The sequence below is a fragment of the Chelmon rostratus genome, chromosome 14 (genome assembly GCF_017976325.1).
Source record: "Chelmon rostratus isolate fCheRos1 chromosome 14, fCheRos1.pri, whole genome shotgun sequence".
Taxonomy (NCBI): Eukaryota; Metazoa; Chordata; class Actinopteri; order Chaetodontiformes; family Chaetodontidae; genus Chelmon; species Chelmon rostratus.
The window spans coordinates 10523621-10550685 of record NC_055671.1 but is presented as its reverse complement, the minus strand read 5'-3'; the positions used below and the strand labels follow the sequence as shown (position 1 = coordinate 10550685).

General features: G+C 43.3%; 1 protein-coding gene and 1 long non-coding RNA gene across 2 annotated transcripts in view; one reads left to right on the top strand and one right to left on the bottom strand.

Annotated features, from left to right (window-relative positions):
- Nucleotides 1–34: 34 nt before the first annotated feature.
- The window catches only part of lrch2 (leucine-rich repeats and calponin homology (CH) domain containing 2), a 29963-nt gene continuing 2932 nt past the window's right edge, over nt 35–27065 (bottom strand). The window contains exons 2-21 of the mRNA XM_041951664.1: nt 20868–21012; nt 20504–20630; nt 20307–20412; nt 19332–19468; nt 18976–19106; nt 18679–18766; nt 17762–17858; nt 17538–17635; nt 17334–17401; nt 15798–15902; nt 15459–15527; nt 14901–14963; nt 14368–14416; nt 14062–14202; nt 13265–13315; nt 13086–13149; nt 11295–11407; nt 7173–7310; nt 6896–6973; nt 35–5295 (exon numbers count right to left, since the gene is read on the bottom strand). Of these exons, the coding sequence (XP_041807598.1) occupies nt 5176–5295; nt 6896–6973; nt 7173–7310; nt 11295–11407; nt 13086–13149; nt 13265–13315; nt 14062–14202; nt 14368–14416; nt 14901–14963; nt 15459–15527; nt 15798–15902; nt 17334–17401; nt 17538–17635; nt 17762–17858; nt 18679–18766; nt 18976–19106; nt 19332–19468; nt 20307–20412; nt 20504–20630; nt 20868–21012 (1988 nt within the window). The 3' untranslated portion in view covers nt 35–5175. The remainder of the gene's footprint in view (nt 5296–6895; nt 6974–7172; nt 7311–11294; nt 11408–13085; nt 13150–13264; nt 13316–14061; nt 14203–14367; nt 14417–14900; nt 14964–15458; nt 15528–15797; nt 15903–17333; nt 17402–17537; nt 17636–17761; nt 17859–18678; nt 18767–18975; nt 19107–19331; nt 19469–20306; nt 20413–20503; nt 20631–20867; nt 21013–27065) is intronic.
- LOC121616840 lies at nt 5034–11587 on the top strand. Its single transcript, XR_006007368.1, has 3 exons — nt 5034–5368; nt 7830–7948; nt 9689–11587. It is a non-coding gene; the product is annotated as an uncharacterized LOC121616840 (long non-coding RNA).

The following is a 27065-nucleotide window of genomic DNA, read 5'->3' as shown; positions in this document are numbered from 1 at the left end:
TCACAGCATGTAATAAAGACAAGACAGCCTGAGCTGCAAAGAATTTGACTTTATTTGATATTGACCACATTTGTTTGTTTTTTAAGAAATCCCTGGAATTTATACAGATGATATGTACAGAGGGTCAGCTTCAGCCATTCAGTATTTCTTGCATGCATTTGACTTGTTTCAAAATACAAAAAACTTCTGTACATAAGTTTGAATTTTCTTGGCAGTGTAGTATATAGACATGACTCACTGTTTCACCGTTTTCTTTGGATGAGATGACAAGTGTTAGATCATATCAAGCAAAATTCTGATCACCGTCCTGACACGAGAACCAATTAAAGGTGTAATTAGTGCAGAAAACAGTTGCGGTGAAGCACACATTGTGATATTGATCAGCACCTCTAAAGTATCTGTGGAAAATAACCGACTTTTCCAGAATGCATATGTTTATTACATTTTGCTGCAGTTGTGGTAAAGGGAGTGTCACTTAAAAGAACACGCAAACTTGCTCCCAGGCCCCATAAAACACCTTCCATCAAACCTATTTATTAGTCGGATCTGTAAAACAGAATAACCACATAATAAAGAACTGGATAGACCTGTTCTTGAGGTAAAACACTATGCTCACACACACAAATAAAAAAAAAAATACAACCTTTTGATCAATAGAAGATTCACATACATTATGATTTCCACCTCCTCCAAACAGAGCAAACTTTTAAAGGATGAGTTCACATTTTTTTCCAGTCTGTCTTACTAACATGCCTGTATGGATGTTGAGAGAGTTATCGATCGCTGCAATCATTCCTCCAGGCCCTGAAGAAATCAATTTTTGATGTGATTCCAGTGTTAAGAGACAGGGGGGCAAAATCCAACAAAAAAAAGCCTGTAAAAAAAAAACTTCAGCCAGAGGTTTCAGCAGCCTAAGTTAGACAAACTCCCTCTTTGTGTTACTATTCCGCTGCCAAAGTTCAACAAAGGAGGAAATTTCAAAAACAACTGTAAATCTACAAGATACCCAACTGAACTGTCTGGCTCAGGCTGCTGAAGCCTATCAGCTGTGAGAGGAGTCCATTGGTAGGAATCCTGTACACTGCTGATAGTGGCCATGGTAATGCTTTTTGTTAAAACAATGACAGCTGCGATGAAAGGGTTCAGGATATGGCACACAAAAGTCACAGCTCTGATCTCCTCAGATAACGTGTATGTATCAGCTCACCTTCAAGCTACAACTATCCTCCTGAGGCGCTGAATCACACAGACATAAAAGGAAGGACGCGGAAGCCATCGCGCTGCATCAGAGTTACACATAGGTGTGTACATTACAGGTTAATTAGAACTTGAGCACTTGTTCGCCCGCAGCATGCTTGAACCGGCATGTTTGTAACTTCAATGTTAAAGGTAATTACAAAGAATCAACACGGGACAGCAGGAGATAGAGAAGCTGCACGATATTCACATGAATACACAAAGAGCGATGCTACATGTCCAGGCGTAACAGGAGAAAAAATCCACATAAGGGATGAATCATGTGGTGCACATCCACCAGCAACAAAATAAGAGATTTCAGGATGTGCGGTGGTTTGAACTATTTCAGGGTGAAGTTGCCACACCTCGTGGAAAAATTGGGTCATGAAACTACCCTGTGTTTACATTTTATGAAGATAATAGCAGCTACAGGTAGGCTTACAGTCATTCTGGCTTCAATAGGTGGTAATACTTAATTCGGATGGTTCAGAGAGAGAATTTCAAGCTGTGTGTGCCGCTTCTCCCTTGCCTTATGATTCACATATATCTGAAAATCTACTTTAATGCCAACTATAAACCGCAGCAGTTACCACATGTGATGATTAAGCCACAAAATATCCCCTTTGCAGTGTGACTTTCTGTCCCTTTTGGGCCGAGCTTCAGTCGGCGCTGGCATCATGAAAATGCATCCGAATTAAAACTCGATCCCAACGTTTCCACCGCAGAGAATAAACATAAAACACAGAGTAACTGAGAGTCATTTGGAAGACCCAAGACGATTGAATGTGTGCAGTAACATACGAGGCAGCAGTGCATACACACAGACGTTGTTAGCGAAGGGGATAAAACATCATTTTTAGGCATCCGGAATAAGACACAGCAAACCTGAAGTAGGCTACACATCATTTCAATTTCCTCATTGTCTCGAAACCTGTAATCATAGGTAGACAAAGTTGGTGAGAAGCCACCCTGCTACCTTCAGTGATTATGCCTTTGCTGTGTGACTCACGTTGCTCAGATATTGGCAGCCAGCTGTGTATAATTCTAACATAGAGCTGTGGGCTACACTTGTGAGTTCACATTTCAGATTTTGCACCAGCTTTCATGATAAATAGACATGCTACATGCTGATAAATGCAGCCAGTATGTTCAGTAGATGCTGTTCTAAGATACAGCCAAATGTTGCACAATTCGTGTGTCTATCCTTAAAAAAAGCTGCTTGTTTGATAAATAAGCCAGGAGCACAAAGGATGATGTGTCTGCAGCAGCACGAGCAGCACACTGATGGCGTTCATAGAAATCGGGACCGTAAAGAAAGCACCCTGTACTTCTTTCTATCTCTGCAGCATCTCGTCTTTGGAAAATGATAGCACAAAACCAGTTAATGCATCCCATTCAGAGGAAGCAGAGTTTCTCTGGAACAGCATAATGTCATGTGATACACAGGTGACGCCTGAACCTCCAGAGGACTGTCTATGGACTGTATGCCACACAGCTGTTTAACATGGACCACTGAGCTCTAACTTAGTTCTCCTCCAGTGGGGCAGCCAGCTCATCAGCAGAGAAGCTGATTATGTCTCACAAAATCTACTGAAAAATGAAGTGAAATTTTAAATATGAGACTGAAGAAAGACTGAAGATTGTCCCTCCTTTAAGGCACAACATGTCATGATTTTAGATGTTACAACACTGTGGACTTTCAACACGATAAAGTGGCTTTAAGCACTGCTGTTACGATTTGCTGTGACTCTGATCTAACCGCCGTTCCAGTTTGCTTCTGTTGTAAACATGGGTCAAATACACTTGCAAAGCCTTTGCGATAGCCGAAGCTCGTTTAATTATTGTCATATCAACGGGTGACTGGTGGAGGTTAATACGGGTCATGAAATCCTCAGCTGGAGCATTTTCAAACACAGTGTACTGTCTCTACTGTCTACAAGTCAGTGCAGTGAAAGACAGAACGTCTTTTCAAGTTCTCCAAGCAAAACTGACGGTCAGTATTTTGACTTGTGATGTCTGTAATTAACAGAGAATGTGCTTTACTTCAATTTCAACTATTTCACTTTTATTTCTCATGTTGGATTTAAAAAAAATGGTGCACCGCAGCGGCATGAGTCAAAAGTCAAGATGAACATGCCAACCAGCTGACAAGGAGACTGTTATTCCCCTGCAGAAATAATAATCCATAACTAATAGACTAATAACATAGAATCAATACATAAACCTTTAAAGCAATCAAGGTGCGACTTTATTAGGGGATGACCATTTAGTTAAACTGTCCCATAACTTGAATTTCCACCCTAAAGCCATTGTGAGCATGATCAACTCTTGCATAATGTTTTCCATGGAACCAAGCCTCTGTTACGCAGGTATCTTTTATGCAGCCAACTCTGTCAGTGTGTCTGTTAACAACTGGTATGAACAACCAATTCCAAATACAGCTGTCACTAATGCATCTTAAATAACACTTCCTGCTTCATTCAGTCATTACGTGGACAGGAACATGCGAAAAGCACATGTGCGATCTAAACGTTCAGTGGAACGGCGAGTCAGGGGCTAGGATACACAAAGCAACGACATATAAATATACAACAAATGAATAAATACATAAATAATTTCATTTCCCTGAAATAATGAGCTGTATCAGAAAGCACGTACAGTCCAGCAGGGTGGCCTGGCAGTCAGATAAGACCGTGCCAAGTGTGGGAGGTTTGCACAAGTGGTTGCCTCTGAGCAGCACTGAACCCTTTTCAGATCCAGAGGTCGTTCACTCACCCTCCACTCACAAATGCATACAGTATAAACATGTTTCATCTGAGGTTATGGCATGGCATAAAACATGGCAAACCTCCATGTTGAACTCCACAGACACAGCGGGTGATAGTTGGCAATGACTGGGAAGAAAGTATAAAAGCTTTAGAAAAGTTAGAATACGGAATATTTTTCAAAAGCACGCACGATGAAAATAATGCTACAAAACAGGACCGTCGTGCTTTTGGCAACAGCCGAGCACGTGTTCTCACAGTGGTCAGATGTCACTTTCCCCTGGTGCATGCAGGTTTGTATTGAGAAGGAACTTCGGTCTGCAGTTGCAAATGATTTGTACAGTAATTGAAACATGTCGAAACCACAACGGTGTTTGAGGGAAAACGGAAGGCAGAACAAGCCTCGCTCTCTCCCTCAACAAGCAGTGCACACGTGATTGCTCAAATGCAATACTTTGCAAAATCAAGTTTGGATCAGGTCTGGGCGCTGAAAAGAGGATACAGTACGGACCTGATGCAAACCGTGTAAAAAACAGAACTCTATACAATAAATTCAAAAATGAATTTTCATGGGAAAAATAAATTCCACAAAAAGGAGAGAAACTCAAAGGTGTAGGAACCCCTTGAGGTCAGTCAGTGGTTGGCGGCTGCGGGGCCAGCGTGCAGCTTAGGTCTCTTCAGTGGAAGAGTGAGTTCCATGTCAGTCATCTCCTCACTGCCTATGTCTCCAACACCAGCATGGAAATGTTGTCAGCGCTGGCACTCGCAGGCTCAATAGTCACCGAGCATGTCGAGAGGGTAGAGGTCCTCTTACAGACCCATTGTCTTGTCTGTCTCTCCTTGGCAAGTCCAAAGTGTGCAGCTCACACAGGAAACACACAGTCACATTGCTAGTCCACACACATACAAGATGACCCCCAGCGGCTAGGAACAGGATACAAGAGAAAATGTGATGGACAGGAAGTGGGTGGCGGCTGACATCATATAAAGAGACGGAGGTGTACCTTCCTCCTGTCTCCTGTTTCAGTCAGGCAGAGGCAGACTCCCAAGGACCCATCGGCCGCGGGGTCCTCGCCCGAGGGGCTCTCTGGTCCCTGGGGATGGGGTGTGGGTTCGGGCTGGGGAGAGGGGTCGGCCAGATGACTGCAGGCCGGACGCAGGATTCGGGCTCGTGTCAAACAGCTGACAGCTGTGTGGGCTTCAACGGAGGCAGATCCAGCAGAGCCTGGACAGTCACACCCACCTTCACCAGACCGCGCTCTTCGAGGATGTGATGGGGCAGACAAAGCTTGTCCTGAGGCAGCGGAGAGACGTCTTTGTCAGGGACACTCAGCAAAAGAGACATCATGTCCCTCATTGTTTAGGAGGTTGGTTCACCCCTTGTGGGTTTTTTTATTGCTCTTGTGGTATCTAACAATGCAGATTTATGTGCTGAGGTTTTGAGATATTCATCTTTGATGATGTATCATCATAGATTCTCACAACACATTACATTTAATTAAAACAAACATCATTAAAGCTATTGATAGTTTTTCTTGGAGAGCTTTCTTAAAGATCTTTGTGGTCGACTAAAGCACATTTATGAGACTTCCTGCACTCCAGTAACAGCAAACTGCTTCATTCACTATTCAATGCTCATTTTTCAATCAAAACACAAAACACACAATGTCTTTCTTACCACAATAATTTCTAGCTTCTCATGATTGCCATGCAGATACCTTCGGTGCAGTGGTTTTGAGATATTACATCTGGGATTTGTGCAGCAGCAACCTTATTCATATTGGGTGAAGGCAGAATGCTCAGTGGCAGCTAATTCAACACCCGAGCAAACGACATCAAAACTACAGAAGCCAACGCATGTCGATAAGAATCTTATCTGCAATTATGAATTTAATCACTACTGACAGGCTGAAAACCAAATACCACTAAATGTATAGCATTGAGATATTTTACCTTTAAAGGGGTCATTTCAGGTTGTGCAATATCTAAATTTTGATTATAATGTTTGTTTTTTTTCATGCTCACAAAGTCATCGTTGCTCACCTTCAGTTGGTCCTTTTCTGATCTCCAAATTTCAAGTCAAACACTGCAGCTGCTAAAACTGGATTGGGGAAATTCAGCATGTAGTATAATCCATCAGACTGTCTAATCATATTCTGATCTGTCAGTCATGTGATGCAAGAAAGAGAAGTTCAGGTGAGGGCATTTGAATTCTCTATCTGAATTTGTGAAAAGGGTCTTTGACATTGCAAAACTTGAAATTAATTAAAACATTTCAATGCTATGTATTTAGAGGTATTTAAAAGACCTGTTCAGTAGTGATTAAATTATGGCCCTTTATTTTCTTCATTACAGAAGTACCTGTGTGGGTAGGTGAGACACTGCATGTTTTTTCTGATTTTGATGGACTGACTGTTTAATTCCACTTGTGTGGAGGTCATTTTGGTTGAGCTCTGCATTTTCCAGAATTAGTTTCAGTATGTGTGATGGATTTCTGTCAGTATTTACTGCAGCATGATATTCAAATGTGTGTGTCTTGTAGTAAGAATTTTAAAACGTATTTATCAGGCAGATCTTGGCAAAAAAAAAAAAAAGAAAAGAAAAGAAACAACAATAATAAATGTTCTTGTTATCCATTAGCTATGGGTTACATTTTTCCATCAGTGTGGGCTCAGCTAAACAAATATGCAAACCAGAACAGTGAGTGTGCCTGACTGAACTTGCAGACATTTATTACAGTCAGTCAGTGTTATTGTAATTTACTGTATGTTCCAGAGCTCAACAGTTGGTATCATAGTTATATCATAGATCTAAGCAACAAAAACATAAAGTAAATGTAATACAGTGTAGTATGTACCACACAAATGAGGACAATGGCTTCTTATTAGTATTACCTGTGGGACACCCATCTTCTTACAGGCATCCAAGAAGTTCTCCACATTCCTGCGGCATTTGGCCATGCTAAGCTTTGGCTGGAGGCCAGAATATCAATCATGTTAGAAATCAAAAGCAGTGAAATAAAAACACTGCACAAAAGCTGAAAGGTTATGTTTACATATAACTACACAACTATCAACTACAGAGTGAGAGAAAAAGCTTATTTATTATAGGTATTATTCAGGAATGTAAAACTGATGTGATGTTTGTTACTCGGAGTGTCAGTGTGCTTACCACTGCGGGAGACGGCACGTGGATGCTGGCGACAGACCGTGGACAAATGTGATTGGCTAAATGGCAAAGAACAACCCCGTCCATCAGAGCAGCTCCGACATCGTCCGGGAGCAACACTTTGAGTCTGGACTCAATGTTCTGTAAACACATGAACGATGACCTAGTGACCACTGCATCACAAAAAATGCACATTTTGGTTGAAAAAAGAGTTTTATTTATCTGTCTTAAAAATGGTCCCAGTTGTATTTCAGCGAGAGCAGGTATAAGCACAAGTGCAGGTGCCTAAAAGGCAGAAAGCTGTTAATGTGATCACACACTGCTCCTGATAATGATCAAGTTTACATGGCAGGAAATTTATTGGTGTTTAGTGTTGGTCCTATGGTGTTAATGGAGTTTACCCCTGAGGGTTTGCTAGTTTTCACCCATAGTTCTGATATTTACTCGATATTCTCCAAGACTGCAGATGTAACTGAGCCCACAGATCACAGACGATCTGATTTATATTAGTTGCCACTAAACAGGATGTGATGCACGGCTTTTAGGACTTACCACAAGCCTTGGTTAGCAGAGCCTCTATTTTGCTCTTTGAGGTCTTAGGGCGCGTGATGACATTGAACTGAAGAAGCGGTTTGTTCGTTTTCTCTTTTTTCAAACTAGCCTTTCCAGGGTCATGAGTGAAAGTTCATACTCAACATATGGCACAAGACTGGAGCTGCTGGAAACCATGAGAGTCAGGAGATAAATAGATGCTGGAGGCCAGCGAGGAAAACATGAAGGTAAAATCATGTAAATATTAATGTACCGTTGCATTGCTGCTCTTCAGCCTTGTGTTGTTGTGGTGCTGAATGGAGAGCTCCTGTATCGCTACCTCATACTCTCCATCATTTACAGGGTTTTTTCATGTTTTGAGCTGCTACTGCAGACTGCCAAAAGTCAGCTCACTGTTTCACTCTCTCTCTGAGAGGCCTGGCTGTAGTCTCTGGTCCTCCATGCTGCTCCTTTTACATCTGCTTTTAACAGATCTCATAGTTTTGACACGGTTTCCTCTGCTGCAGGGATGATAAATCAAGTGCAGCTGCTACTTGTGTAAAGTTCCCTTCCCCCTTCCCACATCTTGCACCTCTAAATGGGAATGCCATCAAATGCATGTTGCATGAGACTAAACAAAGCTGCGATGCTCTGTTTCGCCACCCTTGGTGTGGCCCTTTAACCTGACACTTCAGAAGGGCTGCAAAAAAATATCACCCCTTGGCTGGATGTTTGTGGAACAAAAGATAAATCAAATGTCCATCAGATGCCCTCTTCAATTTCCTGACTGTCAGATAAAGATGAAGGCATATCCAGTATTTAAGCCATCAGATTTTCATATGTTTCACAATAACCAGAGGCATAACTGAACTGAATCAAGGTAGCAGATGTCATACACCATAGGGGGTAATTTATCACAGCATGTGTTGCAAGACTGGATATTTAGACATGTGCACACTACCTGTCAAAAAAAAAACCCCTATTTGTTCTTGTTTGTTATCCTGTTAGTGAGTGAGCGGTCGCGGATCCTAGTGTAGGTGGTAATGATTTTGGAGGGAATTTTGTTGAGCTAATGGTCTACCACGTGGCGCACAATTAAAAGGCTTTCTCACCTTCTCCACGAAGCTGATGAACAATGGGGTTTTGTGCTCTCAGTGTTGCCTAATTGTGCTTTCTGAATGCGAAAATCCAGTCTGTGCATGCCGTTTCTTTTGTGAAAACTGCCTGCTTTCCCAGAGCCAGAAAGTAGTGCGATCCTTAAACTGTGAAAGAAGTCAGCGCCAATGCAGGGAATGTCTATTTTCCTCAGCATGGGAGGCATTTTCTGTGCATGTCTCATGTTCCTTGCTGCCGATGTTGGTTCTTGACTTTAAAAAAGACTCACCCACTTTGTGTCCCTTTACGTAGTCTGATACGCCTCTATTATCCCCTGTTTTTCTCTTTTTCCTTCCTAATGGTCTGGAAAGTTGTACAAACCTGTAAATACTGGTTGCTCCCCTCAGGGATATCAGATCATCTTCACTGTGAACTTGCTTTCAGGCATGAGGTACCATCCAAACATCAGCCGTTTTCTCCCATCCGCACATACTTACATAATTAACAAAATGGCCGAAAGCACTCTTTGATCTCTCCTTGGACATGACCTCACATCTCTACGCTTGTTCTTCTACACAATGTGTGTCACCATGGAAACTTATCTTCAGCCTGCTTTTCTTCTCTTATCTTCTTTACCTTTGGTTTTAAGCCAAGAACACTATGCTCTTTGCACATAGTTAAGGTGTGTCTGACAGCCTCTAACTTGTTGCTGAGAGTTTGTATCTTCGTGACAAAACCTCTGTTTTTCTTCAGGTACTCCAGTTTGGGATGCAATCAAAACCAGAGTACAAGACAGGCCGATTGGGATACACTACGTTAATAATAATGTGGTCAATCTGTTTATTCTCCTCACTCTCCCTCATCTACATAATGTTTTCTTTGTCTTCTTGTAGGAAAAGATGATACCATCAATGACAAGTCAATTCAGCATCCTAATCTCTATCCCTGCGTGCCCATTGATTGTGCAAACTCTCCATCACTGGGCTCAGTACCTAAAAGTTAAATATCACTCAACGTGCTGGAAAAGAGAGATCTTGTGGTCCAAATGCATTCACAAATAACTGAGATAAGAGCTAGGAAAAGTTTTCATCAAATCTGCAATCACATAGCTGTGGCTGGAGCAGTTTCCAATCTCTCTGTCTCCCCTTCTGAACTTATGAGGGAACATTTCAGGTGTGCTGGTTCACACAAGAGTGATTCTGACATCATTCTGACAGGGCTGGGTACCCAACTCTGTACTTGTGAGGGTACCGACCAAACTGCATCAGAACTAAGGAGTACAGATGCATGTTCAATCTACCGTGCCGAATTTCAGTCCCAGAGAGTGCATCTGTTGAGAGAGCGCCGAGAGAAAGAGACGGAGCGAAACTGCATCGCCTTGTTCAAGCCACAGTGTTCACACACAGTGCAACGGTGCGTGAAAAGCAGTCCCAAAGTGTGGTTACGCGCAGACTTTGCAATATTTGTGATGTGAAACACAAAACCGCCAGGGCAACACATCTGACCTCAAACACAGAATATCTCAAAGCTGATGAGCGTACCGTGTCTGACAGGCCGCAGCAGCTGCAGCTAACGTTAGCGGGCCCGCAGCCGGCGCGGAGGAAGATGGATCTCCGTGGACGGCGAAACATCAAACGAGGCAACAATAAACTCAACTAGCTATGGCTGGATAAGTTGTTGTTGGAGGTGGCTGGGGATTTTTTTCATGGCCTTGGCTGACGTTAGCTTAGCATTTTTACTAGCATTAACAGCACTCAGCCACTGCCTCCATCTGGAGGTCTGTTTGGACTTATTGTTTACATCTGAAATTACACTTTTTTTTAATTACAGAGAAAATAGAGTACTGAAAAAGGCACCATGCTCCTGTCGTTGTGTTAACACGTGGTCTGAATATGGCAGTTATTACACATAAGGCTACTTTCTATAAGTGCTACATCATGTGGCCGGTTTTACTGCATTTTTACAAAGAACATAGTTTAGTACAAGATGAACTACTACTGCAACTGGAAAAACTACTCCTATTACTTTCAGCTACTTATCTTACTACTAAACAGTACTTGTACTAAAATGTAGCGCTACTACAAAGCAATACTACTAAAGCTACAGCAGAAACTGGCAGGTAGCTGCTGGTTTCCAATGGGCTGCTCTCCGCCTGAGAAACAACAGCAACGTGGTGACGAAGCGTTGTCTCCAGGCAGCAAATGAGTGTTGAGAATGTGACAATGTGACAACAATGAGCTTTACTGCACAGACTCAACACAGTGAGATGAGTCAGTTACAGGCTTTATCGCCGTATGACTCAAATTCTTAGTAACCAAGTGCAGTTGTGACACTTCCATTGCGTTAGATGGGAAAACCAAGTGCTGATTTAGATGTCAGTAATTCACTTAAAGGTATAAACAGTGGAACAAAAGCCGGATCTGGCAGCCTTTGGCCCCGCGAATGACTCAACGCTTTGTGCAAAATGCGAACGCATAAACAAGCTGCGAGGCTGCTGACCTGCCGTAAGAGTCCTATCTGTTCCATTTCCTCTCTCAAGTGCTCCATCTTCCTCCTCATGGTGAAGCTGGGGTCTGTGGAGGTGTACTCCTGACGGCTTCCTCTGGTGAAAGCTGGAATAACAAAAGAAGTGCACTGTTCTGAGTTCCAGGTAACACGCGGTAAGAGCCAAAGAAAATCCTAGAAGCAGAGATTACTGTCTATCCCGGCAGGTCAACCACCGGCCACCTGAGGTCTACATCAGGTTAGCCTGATGACAGATGCGTACATTCCACTTCTGCTTTCCAGAAAAGTTGAGAAATAAAAGGACTAAAAACCAACCCCCCCTGTCTGATGATATCCAAGCAAGGATAGCATCTGATTATCGTTGAACATTATCTTTCCTCGTATGAACTTTTTGAGGCAGGATCCACACTTCTGGCGTCACCTTTTATCTTCACTTCTTGTAATGCAACACAGTACGAGTGAGCACATTTCCCACGACTCTACATGAAAATGTTCTTGTACACGAGGTGAATTTGAATTTGAATCCAGTGAATGCATCTGTTTGTCCTCATGAGGAGTGAGACATGATGCATTCACAGACACAGGAGTCCTGACGTAGGCAACTCCTTTTCCGATTTGGTTAAAGTTATGTCTTCCTTAGAGCAAGCAACAAAGAACATGTTTTCTCAGGCTAAGGACTTAGCATTTACCCAGTACTTAAGTACAAATTTGAGGTGCTTGTACTTTACTTGAGTAATTCCATTTTATGGGACTTTGCACTTGTACTCCACTACATTCATCTGACAGCTACAGTCACTAGTTAATTTACAGTTAAGATTTTGCATAAAAAACATATGAAGAGCTTGTGAAATATGATGCTTTGTTACTAACTAAACTAGCCAACAGTATGTAAAAGCAGAGCTGGAATGATTCGTCGATTAGTTGACACTTTGGTTTTTAGTAACTGTGACAGCATTTTTTACTTCTTTCTGAACAAATTAATTGAGAAAACAACCAGCAGATTAATCCATCATGAAAACATTAGCTGCAGCCCTACTGGTATAAAATAATGAAAAGTTAACTCTTGAGTATGCATGAGTAATTATAAACTAACATTGATGCACTGACTATACTTTTGACTACATTTACCTGTTACACTTACAGGCTTTCACTTTTGAGTGAAGGACTACTTGTTTTGCAAGTTTGGTGGTTTAAAGGCAAAGATCGAATCATATTTACAGGATTTATTAGCGCACATAAGTACAGCTCATCAGATTCATCTGTCCTGTTGTGCCTTGACTTGACTGCTAATGCACTAATACAAAACAGACCAGCAGTTCCTCAGAAACCTTCCCCACTTCCAGAGAAAAGACTCCACCTAAAAAAAATATTTTGGCTTCACGTGAAGAGAGAAGTGTTCACATCATAACAGATGGGACTTGGGTTACAATGAATGTCTCAGTGTTTACACAAACTTCAAGCCAGTATTTTGAGTATGAATAGAGTCTGATTCGGAATCAGACTCTATTCATACTCAACATATTTGCCATTTACTAATTTTGAGTTTTTGCTCAAGCTTAAGCTTTAATTCACTTCACAGGTCAGAGGTCATACACACGGGCATGGACTGCCGTAACGCTTGATGTGAATCTCCTCCTGCACACGCACAGGTGATATCACTAATTTCCACCAGACCTTTGAAAGATAATAACCCAGCTTCCGTGATTATAGCTGCAGGAAACAGGAAATCCACTGAGGGAAGAAGTTAGCACGGCGGAGGTCATACATCAACCGCATGTGAATTACCTGATCTTGGCTTTAGCCCAAACACCGTCAGAGTGGTGCTGAAGTCAGCGCTCCGCAAGCCCTCCTGAAGACCAAACATTCATTACAATCAGAAGAAGGCATGGTTATCGCACTGGAACATGTTTTAAGATGATAGGAGCTGTAGATTTTTACCACCCAGGAGGTTTTGTCACACTGACCTCACAGTCGTCATTTCCACCAGAATTTTTCCGGGCGCTCTGACACTTATACTGCAAGGAGACAAAAAAAAAAGACTGTTTTATTCTTATTCATGGCCTCTGGTTAGACTGGCTGGATGCAAACCTGAAATGAAAAAATGATTTCCAAACATCCTCTCTCTTATCTTTAATCAGAATACCTGGATCATCAAGCTGTCTTGTGAAAACCTGGGACTTTCTCAAGGATCTTTGTGTGAACTGACGCACATTTCTGACACCTCCCACATGTTTTCACATCACTTTTTACATCAGGCACAAAGCATGTTTTCTCCCACCAGAAATGGTATCTATCAATGCAGACTGTTATGGTATTGTTGGCTAAGGCCCAACTCTTTCTATTGACCCCAATACAAAAGACGAGAATTGAATTTGTGGTGCTCAAAGAACTGAAAAAGCTGGAAGCTTCCGCAGACGGTGTCAGTTTCACAGCTACAGAGACTCCACAGACCTCACCGTGATCCTTATTGGAGCAAACAAAGAAGCAGACGTCATGAAAACGGTGCACCAATGGAGGTCTGTGGATTGTCCACATTGCTGCTGTCATGTCATTTATACCTTTCAGTTCTGCGAGCACCGCTAACAAACATCCCTTTGTGCACATAAACTTGGGCAGCGACAGGAGGTTTTACAGATGATTATCTCAAATCCTATGAAAGCAAAAACAAACCAGAATTCATCCCCAGGCAATTGATGAGGTGTCTTCTGCAGAATATCGATTTCAGCCAACCATGATTTACGAGACACGTGCATGCCGATACCTTCAGATAATCTTTTCTCAGGTACTTGTTCCTCCTGCGATCTTCGTTCTGATTGAGGACAGGTGGGACTTCGGGCCACTTTGGCTCTGAATCTGACTGATCTGTCTTCAGGCTGCCGTCAAAGGAGCAGGAAGAAGGAGGCTGTGAAAGCAGACGTTTGAGATTGAAATCATTCTCTGGCCCCTCTAGAGACAAAACTTCATGAGGAAGGGGAGGTGCGACCACAAACAAAGTTGCTAATTCAGGCCGCAAGAAATCAGAAATATCACTGACGTTAGGTTTGCTTTGAAGCAGAAGAGTTTGTACCTGACCACTCAGCACTGATGCTCCACTGCTTCCCTCATCCAGAGATGCACTAGAGCAAAGACACGAGTATGATCAGATGAGTAAATCTGTTGTTTAACATTCCCATAACATCAAAGACACTATGAGCCTTGCACAAGAACCTTTTTTACACGTTTCCCTCTCTGCTCTGTATAAGGCTCAGTGTCTTCACGTCTGATTAGAATCAGATGCTAAACGCAGCAGATCACAGGCCTGATCAGCGGCAGGCCTGTGATCAACTTGCCCTAATCAATCCAAAGTCACTTATCAAGCAGAAATGCCTGACATGTGCTGGTTTCAGCGCCTAAAACATGACAATCATTCGTTATCTCTGTTTCACATCATTTGGAAAGTAGTTTGCACAGTTTGATCTTTTTTTATCAAACAGCAGAGATCACTTACAGCACATAACAATTATAGCAGATGCATTGCTCAGTCTGAGGTCATAATGACCACACGCCCTCTGCTCCACTGTAAATGTGTGCTTCCAGCCAGCAGGACTGAGCGGCACATACCTGCGAGCTGTCTGAGGCGGGGGCCTCGGTTTGCCGCTGGAGCCTCCAGAGTGACTCAGGAATCTGCAGACGGCAACAGATGGAGTTAAAGAGCCGTGGAACAACAGCCGCTGCAACAGCCGTGACTTATGTTTGCATGTATTAGTTTGAGTCATTTAAGATATGCATGCGGATTGTCAATCATTTACAGTTACATGTTTACAAACATAGATGCCCTAGAAAAAAAAAAAAGTAGGGCCGGGCCGACTAAGCAAGTGCAATACACCTGCACAGCGGATGGGGTCGCCTTAAAGAGCGTCCCTTACAGGCTTGACATCATCTTCAAGTTTGCATAACAACCGCAGACAGGAAAAGTGAGCCGATTCCATTAATTCCATGTCAAAGGTGGAAACATTTTCAATTCCTAATCGTGATTCATGGACAAGGAAATGAAAATGTACTTGTGGAGACACAGAGACACAGAGGCCTGCTGTGTGTTTGACACGAGCAGTGTTTATCTGCCCAGTGTGACATGCAGCACGAACTACGTGTAGGTGACGATAAAGAAAGTCCAACCACCTGTGCGCCCTTCCAGTCACTCTCCGTCGGTGAATAAGACTCTCTGCTCTGCAAATTAAGGACCGTCGTCTAGAAGCCGCACATCGAACGCGCAGCAGCCAAGTGGAGGGAGAGAAAGCAGGAAACAGGACAGAAAGTGAGGCTGGTGAGAATTTGATTTGGAGAGGCGGAAGAGGTGAAATGGTGACGATGCAGAGATATTTAGCGATGTGATTTCCCACATGTCGTACAGTTCTACAGAAACCGCAAAGCAGCAAGGAGGAAGAAGCGGAAGACAGACGCAGAGTGTTTTCATGGCGCTGGCTTTTTGTTACTAGAAGGACAAGGAGGACCGCCCACCTGTTCTGCTGCTCCTGCTGCAAAAGCTGAACGGCAATCTTCCTCAGATCCAGCACTTCCTTCAGCTCGTCATCCTCTTCCTCGACTAGCTGCTCCTTATCAGAGCTGGAAAGAGTTCAGGATTCAATGTATGGTTAGGAACTGTACACAGTTTACCATTTCACAGGTTTAAACATCAGTGATTTCGCTGAAACCATAATCCCACCCAGGATTCACTAAAGGTCTGCAAAGAGAAGCGAAGAGAGCACTCCTCATCATCAAAACCCTGGGCTCAGCGGTCAGAACACTAAAGCCTGTTTGACGCCGTCATGTGTATTTACACTTAATCATTTGATCTAATCTCATCTTTTTGCCCACATTTGCTGCTGAACGTGACCGGCAAACATTTCCCGGCCTAAACCTCGCCCAAATATCTGCAGATGTTTTAAACCGACACGCAACAATGAGTTTTCATAATAGCTGCTCTGTCGTCGCCGAGCAGAGTTATTATCGATGCTTTCAATAGTTTTATTTCGGTTGTAATTTTTGTTTACAATTCAGTTTCATTTCGTTTAGTCTCCAGAGGGGGGCTTGCTCCTTTCAGTTTAGCTTTTAATGTTTGAAATTTTTTTTATGATATTCAGTATATTTTTTGATTATAGCATTGGGTGGGTACTGGCTACTGAGTAGTGAGGGCCAAGATTTAAAAAGAAGATTTAAGAATGGGTATTACAATAAGGACACAACACTCTGTGAAGGCAACTGACTCACATGTGTAGACATCCCAGTCTCAGTAAACATGCCCCAACTCCTCCTCATGCTGGCTGTGTTGACAATGTGTTGACTAGACAAGACATTTCCTGCATGTCTGCATTTTATTTTAGTTAGTTTTGTAGGTACATTTTTTATTTCAGTTAATTAATTTTTTCATACCTAGTTTTAGTTTTTGAATTTAGTTTTAGTTACATAAAATAAACTTGTTGCCTCGCAGATTTTCTTGTGTTTATAAACATGGTTCAGACCTGTCCATCAGCTGAACTGCCAGTCACGTTGGATAAGTATTAAAGCTGATACCCGCCATCTGTGTTTGGAGCTGGTGATGAGGCCAGATATGTGCTTGCACCGGGGGTTCACCATGTATGAGCTGCCAGCTACTGTAACAGCTAATCGGTGCTGCGGGCAGTGCATGTTTTCATGCCTGTGTCTTCTGATGTGCAATAGCTGATCTGTGGAAAATTTCTGCTCTTCTATGTACAAACACCTTTTCTCTGCTTCACAGTGCTGCAGGTTTTACTAAGGTGAATTAAGAATACACTGCAAAACGCCTCTGAGCGTGTTCTGATCTTTACTGTAAATGCATTCGGGCTAATGCCAACCCGTCGACTGTTTTTATAGCACAGGTGACTCACTGGAGTCTGTCATCGGGGAACTCCACTCCACTTCCACAGAACTCTTTCTGCATGCATCGTAAAGGGTAAGACGAGAAAAAAGTGTCTGCCGCAGAGGTGCAGATGTGCCAGTCGTTTGTTTGACTGCTGTATTGAATAATGAACTCACCCTGACTCCTCTTTCCAGCTCTCTTTATCTTTGCCTTGGTGAGACATGTTTAGAACTTTCTCCAATTCCTGAAACACACACACACACACAGGAAGTAATGACCAGGAATTCATTATATCTCCTGTGGACCTTCCACTGATTTTCTATAAATAACTTTTCCTTATGTCTGTAATTGTCCTCTTAATAAACAGATTTGATTCATACCTTTATACAAGACACATGACTGCTCTGCTGCCCATCACACTCTGACAGAGCAGGATCCTCATCCGGGTTTGGCTCTATAAAGTCATAGAGATCCTGATCTGATAGAGGGAGGAAGCATCCGCGTTCATCACATAAACTGTCATTTTTTTAGGCACTTCATTCAACAACCCCCGAGTCTCTGTTATTGCTTTCAAGGGGAATATGTGATACTTATTTTCGGTAACCTTTGCAAGAGTCCATTTTGGAGAGGAGTGAGAGGGCATCGGCACGGGCCGTCTCTGACACCTGAGAGTGCAGGCTGACGGTGTCGTCGTCTGAAGGCTGCAGGAGAAGACAGGAACGAGGAGTGAACTCTAAGTTTGGTTCAAATGGGCCTACATGCATTTTAGTATTCCTATTTTAAACATTTAGGTTGCACAAAATTGTCATTTTAAACAGGACTAGTCCAAATGAACAATTGTGCTGCAGAATCTGGGTCACAGTTCCACCCTCTGTTTCATCTGTTTTATCTGCCTTGTCGCCCTTCCAACCTTATGGGAGAGACAATCATTTATCAGTACGCTGTCTGTTATAGCTCTAGGGTCTAGCAAGACTTAGCAGTGTGACTATAAATCATTCACTGGGTGAAGCACCTGTTATTCTGCTGTCACAGGAAGAATGATATATGTTATGCAATACTTCAGCTCAGCACTCTACTTGTACCTGGGGCAGACCTCTAGTGTCAAACAGACAGCTTCACACCTCAGCCTGTCACCCACCCACCTGCCTGCACACACCTGCTGCCCAGTAGCCAGTCGACCCAGTCAGCATTCAGTTCTTGCCAGATATTCCGCTTCCCGGCTGCCATGCCTATCTGGCAGTTCATTTGTCTAGTCCGCCCACCTTTTCTTATGCTCCACGGCCACTTTCTTTTCAAACTGCCTGTCTGCTTTGGCTTCTTTTCATTTGTTTTGTGCATCTGCTTAGATACTTGCCAGCCAGCAGTAACACTTCAACTTTGCCAAACAGTTTATCGCAGAAGAAAATTCCACAAGGTGCACTTTGATATTCGTGTATCTCAACAACAACTCAAACACAATAACATGCTCACCACGCATTGGCATTGCCAACAGTGAATGCTGAGTGTTGAGTGAACTCTGACCTCAGTTGTGGAAAGCCTCTTGTCACCATTGTCACTACCAATTCCAGAGTCAGGACCGTGGTTCTTGCTGGGATAAAAATCTTCCATGCTGGAAATATACAAAACAAATTGCTCATTAGGGCTTTATTTTTGTAACAGATGATGATACAATTGTAACTTGCAGGTGGAGAATCATAAATAGTTTACTGTGTGTGTGTGCATAACGAATGCATGCATGAACTATGATCAAGGAAGCACGTGTAGATGCAAATAATATGTTTGAAGGATTGCGTGCACTGTGTGTCATGTCATCAGTACCTATCTGTAAGAGGCTGTGGGAGGCAACGTTTGCCAAGGGAGGGGAGGTCAAGGGTGTCCGGCTTCTTGTCCATCCTACACGCCTGGATGTTCAGGTACTTGAATATGTGCACTTTGCCCTTGAGACAAATCTGAAAAACACAAATGCACACAAGGAGTATGTTGCTGTGACCACTAGACAGAGAAATGTCTTCATTCATCCACTAGAGGGTGCAGTTGTACCTTCTAGGAGGCATTACAACCTGTCAACTCAACCACATATAGGAAACCCATAAAAAGCATTTGTGCTTCATGTCGATCGAATAGTTACATCCGCATGATATGCACAAACACAATTATGAGATGAACCCACTTACCTGTGCGGGTGGAGACTGCATAGGATTGTTGTCTAGGATGATGTGCTGCAGCTGCCTGAGCTTCCTGTACGCTGCAGGAATCTCTGTGATCTTATTGCAGGAAAAGTCAAGTCGGATGAGAGGCAGATCAGCCAACTCTGCGAGCACAGACAAAGATGAGTTTAATAAACTGCTGGTGTTGAACGTGAGTCACTGCTTTCAGCGTGCAAAGCTGAACCCTTTGGTGGGTTAGACCTAAACAGTGCGCTGCAACAACTAAAAGAGTTCACATTGGTCTTATTTCTGTTCAGTAAACTTGATCAAAACCAATGTAGCAGAGGCCGAGATATCCTGACTTCTTTTTGTCTAACATTAAATTGTGCAATTCCCATAATGCAACTTTATAGCATCTTTATTATAGACTCCTCTTGCCTGCTAAACATGCATTTTTTGCACACTCTGTAATTTTTTACAGGTTTTTCCATTAAAAAATTTCAAGCTCCACTCTCCAACTTAAGGGTAAAATCATGTTATATTTTTTCAATTCAAATCACTGCAATTGAAATGCGTGCAGAAAATGGGAAGACGCATCCCAACTTCATATGATGACCGGAATACTCTTGACTAACAAAGGCGCACACAGTCATGTCAACACTTTAGCTTTTTAACCTCATAAAACATGAATAAAGTCTGAGGCCATGTGGTTGCTGTGTCAGGGTAAATTGTTTAGCATCGCTTGATGTTGTACTTCAACCTGTGTGCTTCTCCTGTATGACAGCATTGCTTGATACACTTTCATCTTAATCAAGGTGGTTTTAGCTGCACAAATGCTAACATGACAGCCAACACAAAACAAACACGGCAGAGGGGTGATTCTTGGCTGTGAGAGGACTGGTATGCTTGCCAAACACATCAGTCTATGTCAACACTGAGTCATTTCTGAAGAATACAGTGATAAAAAAACAAAGCAGAGATCATCAGGCCTGATGGACTGACCCTCAGGCAGCATGTGAAGACAATTCTTCCTGATGTTGAGTTCTCGTAAGGCGTGGAGCCTCCCCACCTGAGCTGGCAGCACCTGGATCTCATTACAGCTCACGTCCTGCAGGGGAAGACAAAGTGTAGGAAATGGCACGACTCTGCCAGAGCAATATGCACGAGTTTACATGCACAGACACATGCACACTGCTCACCAGCTCCATCAACTCTTTGGCCTTGCCGATCTCCTCGGGGATGGACACCAGCTTGTTGTTGCTCACAAGCAGAACTTTGAGGGGGAGGCTGAACAAGTATTTTGGCAAAACCGACAGGAGATTTCGGCTGCAGAGAGAGATAAAACATTGACCTACATTTAAAACAGTATACAGAAACATGTTATAGTGAGCTGGGAATTGAGTTTCAGCAAAAGAGGAAATGCCTCTCTCTCATGCAGGCCCTGTTTTGTTCTGTCAGTGTGTTCTGAAAAGGGAACAAGCACTTATACCTTCACTTTTGCTGGACGTAAACATAATTAGACACAGGAACCAAACTGAAAGTACAGCGTTAGCAATGACCCACCTGATGTCAAGATAAGTCAGCATCTGCAGATTGATAATGGCTTCAGGGATGCACTTGATGCAGTTGTGGTACAGGTTGAGCGACTCGAGGGGGGCGAACAGACACACTTCTGGAGGGATTTCTGTGAGGCGATTCTTGGACAAATCTGCAAGGCGGAGGAACAGGAGCAGATGAAATATGTACATTTCGAGCATACACACACATTATGATCTTTTCAAGATCTTGGCGCCGTCCATTATGTTTGCTTTAGGCACGAGGCAATTGGCTTAAAAGACTGATCAATACATCTCCGTGACAGGGAGGTGGGCAGCGCGCCTCTTCATCGAACACTGGTCTAAGATTACACCAGAGTCTCGGGCCTCGAAGGTTTGAGTGCTACTGGCAGTGTAATATCTCAGTATTTCCAAAATCGATCTGACTGGGAGTGGCACAGTAAAGGTTTTAGATTTGTCTGAAAGTGTGGAAAGTGTTAGAACTCACTCCACATCTTTTCAGTTTCTTGAACGAGCAGCTGCAAGCAACAGAAGACATCCAACGTAGGGTTATAAGAAAGGATTTTGGTAAGAGTTGTTTTCTGTGCCACTAAAAGCATGTAAAAAAGATTAACTCTTTTATAGGATTTAGTTTTCTGATCTTGGTGTTTATATACTAACTGCAATTATGTAACTGAAACAGGCATTTTTACACATAAGGAAATGTAATATATTGACGTACATTTGTGATATTCTGCCATATGTACAAGTGATATTGTACATGTACCAACATTTGTCATCGCTAAACACAACGTACAGCTGAGGCTGATGGGAGTGGCTCTAGTTTTGCAGGTGTTTCAAATTAATCAACATATCTATTAAAACTCATCTTGAGCGGGGACATCTTGTACCAAAATTCATGACAACCCATCCAAGACTTGTTTAAGTATTTCACTTAGTTAGAGTCCCCAGCTGGGGATTAGGAAAGTCTAACTTATCTTATGTTATCTTAAGACAAGTCAGGGGAATCCATCCTCTGGGAACCATCAATGCCTGTACAAAATTTCAGGGCATCCATGCAGCTGACCGACCGATCTGCAATCGTTCTAAGGCATCCAGAGATATTTTTGATTATATTATTACATTATATTTTCAATTATGTTGATTACATTAGTTCCATGAGGAAGGTAAAGTTGGTACATGCTGATGCTGAATCGATAAAGGACAAGCTGCGATTAAAAGTGTTTTAGTACAGACCTTATCATAACTCTGCTTTACTACTGAGGCCAATTTCTGCAAAATCACAGCCCTGCATTAATCAGCAGAGTGGGAGCATCCATCCCGACAAGACTGTGACTGTAATCCCTGCTCAGGTCAATGAATATGAGCACAGCCTCTCATCTGCATCTGCCCCTCATGATAAAATATTTAGATATCAGCTCTCTTGCCCGAGAACATCAAAGTGGAGGAGCGCTCAGGCAGATCCTGATGTTTCAGCTCATTACTCAACCAGGCCTCATCTGGCACGTTCCCTGTACACATACGTCACGTGCTACATCTTAATATACATCACAGGCCGGACTCGTGCTCACTGTGGAGGTCTACATTTCACACATGCATTCAGATCACGCACATAGCCGAGGCACGTTATCCCTCAAGGTTGCTGATTGACTCACGCAGCTCAAGACGTTTCCACGCACGCATGCACACACAGACAGACATGCACGCCAATTTTTCTCCCTCTTTATGTCTTCTATTTAATAAAAGAGCATAAATTTAAACAGGAAATATGAGAATACATGGAGACCTATGAGAAAAATACATATAAAGACTGCCTTACATTGTGCAGACTTCACCTTCAGACACATATTGATCCAGCATCTGCAAATTGGCGTGTGTGTGTGTGTGTGTGTGTGTGTGTGTGTGTGTGGGTGTGTGTGTGTGTGTGTGTGTGTGTGTGTGTGTGTGTGTGTGTGTGTGTGTGGGTGTGTTTCTCTGGGTGACACGATAATTAGAGACCTATGTGAGGAGCTGCAAAGCCACAGATAAAAACAGCTTTCAATTATTCTGTCCCACCTAACTGAAGTGCTGCATCCATACTGCTGAAAAAGCAAACACCACTGCGCCGCCATCCCCTTAATGCATGCAATTACATATCGTTACCACCTTTTATTAAACAATTACACTATACGGGCTTTACTAAAAGCAAACACTCACTGACTTACTATTAAGAGGTTTCTGTTTTCTGTGGCTGGATTAACATGAAGAAGACAGAAAATGTTGTATCAGTAGCTTTTATCCAGTTAGCATTTTAACACGTTTTGCAGATTTGGCAACCTTTGCTCCTAAATCCCTGAGGTTAAAAAGCATCATGAGGGGTGTCTGTGCCTTTAAAGAGACTCTCACTTCTGACAAGCCTCCTTAAATGAGCAGCAGCAGAGCAGAAAGGCCTCACTCTGTAGCTGAGTTGTGACAGCAGCCAGTAAGCAGAAGTGAGAAGCCGACCACGAGACAGTCAGCAGCACAAAGGGAAAAGATGCCGAGAGGTGAAGGGAACAGAAATAACCACATGGGGACGGACTAAAGCTGAGGTCACAGGGTATGCTCGTTTTCCATTAAGAGTAAATCACGCCTCCCCCTGAGGCTTGGACCTTGATGCTGTAACCCAGCTGTACATAGATGACTCCCCCGCCTCCCTCCCTCCAGCCCCACAGCTGGGGGATTCTTCTGTAGCAGTGGAATCATGTGGGTCGATGGGAGATGGGGGGTGGGCAGTGGCAGTCTTTGTGAGCCTGTCCATCTCCATCCCCTTCTCCCTCCTCCAACCCCGGCCATGCACCATCTGCAGCCCACAGTGGGGCTTTCATCCACCTGCTGGTCGCCCAGAGCTCCCGCAGGACAGGCCCCGCCAGGCAGACGAGCCCCTCCGCCAAGGCTCCACCGCGCTGCACCCTCGCGCCAAATCATCAATCTATTCATTTATGTTGCTGGTGCGGATGATGTCTGGCCATGTCTTCCCATGACACAGCAAACTCGAAACGAATAGATATCCTGCTGAGTGCTGGAGAGACCACAGTCTCTCTCTCTCTCTACAGTGAGTTGCTGCTCTCAACAGGAAATACTTGTTTTAAGATTGCAATTAAAAACCTGTGATCATCTTAATACAATTGTACAACAAAATCAGTAATGGTGGGCAAGAAATCTGCAGAGAAACAGACGGCAAAATACTAACATCCTTAAGTCCTTCACTGTTGTACTTCAGCAGTTTCACTGCAAGGTTCATTTTATGAAAACAGGGAAGGAAACATGACAAAAACATGATTAATTGGGGTTAATCATTTGCGCCCTGCAGCAGACGTGACTGCAGCGTCTGGCTGGCAGGCTTTGGGTGTGGTCTGGAGCGCCACTCTGTGTTCAGTGCAGGCAGGTACCTTGTCTGGGGGTGGATTAAAGTGTTGGCTGGTCAGTCAGTTTTTTAGTCCAGGGGTGTGTTCCCCTGTGGGTGAGCTGGCGGATGGTGACGTAGCGGTCATGCAGATGGTTCCATGTGAGCTCTGGCCTGGGGGATTGAGCGGTCTCTGGATCGGCTACTTTGTGGGGGGGGGTTGTGTGTGGATGCTTTCATGGGGCATTTCACACGACATTTACTCACACGTCCAGTTCATGCATTAGTCACACAGAATCTAACTTCCCTTAACAGACATTTTCCCTAGCATAGACGCTTCATTACTCCATGCCCAGCAGACCCACACTGACGACACACACACACACATACACACAGGCATCAGCAGACATACACAATTGCACATAAACACACACATACACATCATTATAAGTGCTTTAGATGTAAAATATTAATGTTCACATAATGCTTCACTTTACTCTCATGCTTTTGTCCCAAAAGATATACACACACATGTGCGCGCACACACACACGCACACACTCACACGCACACACTCACACGCACACACTCACACACACCATTATTTTTGGGTCACCAGTCTTGGTGCCAACAGTCACTGGCGGAAACAACAGATGAAAAAATCATTTGCGCTCCAAAGACTACAGTGCAGTATGTGTGTTTGCATCATGTTCTTTAAACCTCAAAGCTCTATTTTCCCTCAGTCCCTGTTCTTTGCCGTTGCTGACTGAGTGGAACAAAATCAAACACTTGATCCATATTCCACATTATAACTGAAGAAGCAGAAGTCGTGGTTGCACACTAACTTGACACTATGACTACCGGCTTATTAACAAAGTCACGTGTCACTGCTCACTTCTGGTCTAACCAACGCATGCGCTGAAACATGAGCACTTAACTGTGCAGGTTACCTCTGTTTCCTATAACTGTAACTTTAATACAAAATAAGAAATTAAGATCACCGTGTAAATGAGCAATTACCCTTACTTTTTGACTTTATACAGACTAAAACATTGCTTGATCAATTAAAAAAACTGTAAAAATAATCTCTAAAAATGAGTAACACATGAAAACCAACATATTTAAATAGACATGTTGTTGTTTTTTTAATTATACATTGACCTAATTTACTCTTCACAGTGCTTTGAGCTCCAGGGCTTGTGAGGAACAGACCATTGCGCTCTTAAAAATATCACATCATCTCCAACTCTCCCTTTTTCATCTGAAGAATCGTAAGTTCTGTGAGGTACAGTGGGCTCATCAGATATTTCCTAAAATAACATCAGTGTCGTATTTCTAAATGTACAGGTCACCGCTGTCGAGAATAATCTCCAGTAGGCATTTAATAAGAAACTTCCCTCAGTTGTTTAATATACTGGAAACTGCATGTTTAAAACCTCTAACGACAGAGAAACTATTTTCTGTTACAGCCGATGTGTAATATAATAAACACCATACTAAAATCTGTGGCGTCACTAATGTGATGCGGCTCTGTGTTGTTGCTCACAGGTATGCACGTGTCCTGTCCAGACATGCAAACGAACTCGTAGAAAAAGTCCTGAGGGAGGAAGCGTCATTTAGGAATGTGGATTTTTTTTTTCAGGCTCCCTCACATCGACGTGATCGCTCAAAAACTACTTAGATGTAAAGGCAACCAGCGGGGGTGCTGTCTGCGTGCTCTATACTGTGTCATTTAGAGATCTAATTTTTTGAGTGGCCTCTCGGCAGCGCCTGCTATTCTCCACAGAGCAGCCACGACATGAGCAAAGACGGGACAGGCTTTCACGAGACAGCCGGAGTATTTGATTTGACTCCGAGCCAGACTGAGCATAAACTATGAGTAACACTCCGTAGTGCTGTGTTGTCTTTTGATGGCCAAGCCTCCTGAAGCCTCTTGAATAAGTTGGCCTGCATGAGCAGCGACACTTACAGTGTTTACACTAGCTGCTTATTAAATCCAAGAATGCCGCCTGGGTGCTTTGTACTTGTGGAGCTCGTCCTTCACAGGGCTGCCTCGAAGGACTAAACTTATCAGGAATGAAACCAGGAAGAACAAGGAGTCTTACAGCGTGAGGTTTACTGTGTGCTTCAAGTAATGCATCAACTATAGCATGGAATATTCATGTTGCCACCTGTTTCACCCAGCTTGACTGTCCACCATAGAAGCTTGGACATGATACAGGGAATCTTGCAGCTTTTAGTCGTATCTTGGCTGTCAAGTCACTATTGCAAACTCCCTCAGTTGGCGACAAATATCACACATCTTCATCTTTCCTTTGACCTCCCGTTTGCTTCATTTGGAGCTTCATTTGGCTGTTAAATATTACACCAAACCCTTCACAGAGGATACAAGAATGTCCGAGAAGGCGACAGATTCGTAGCGCGACGACAGATTGTGTGTGCAGCCTTCGATTTGTTTTTGCGGCCGAGTCATAAACTAAAACCACAATCTGCCGCATGACCTACATTCTTAAGTATACTGTAAATAAGTCATTATGTTCTCTCAGAAACCAAACAAAGTTGTGGGTTTAAAAATACATTTGTTTATCAGGATTCCCCTGAGCTACCACACATACAGCGCCGCAGCTCATCCCCCTGCTGTCTACACTTTGGGTCTGACATGACGACAGACGTGTAAACACACCGCACGGCGCTGCAGTGGAAGCGCCTCGCACTGCCAAACGTTGAGCATGTGTGTGTGTGTGTGTGTGTGTGTGTGTGTACGCTCGGGGGCAGGGTAATGGCGGGCAGGGGCGTAGGGTAATGGCGGGCAGGGGCGTGCCGGGATATGAACCTGAACATCT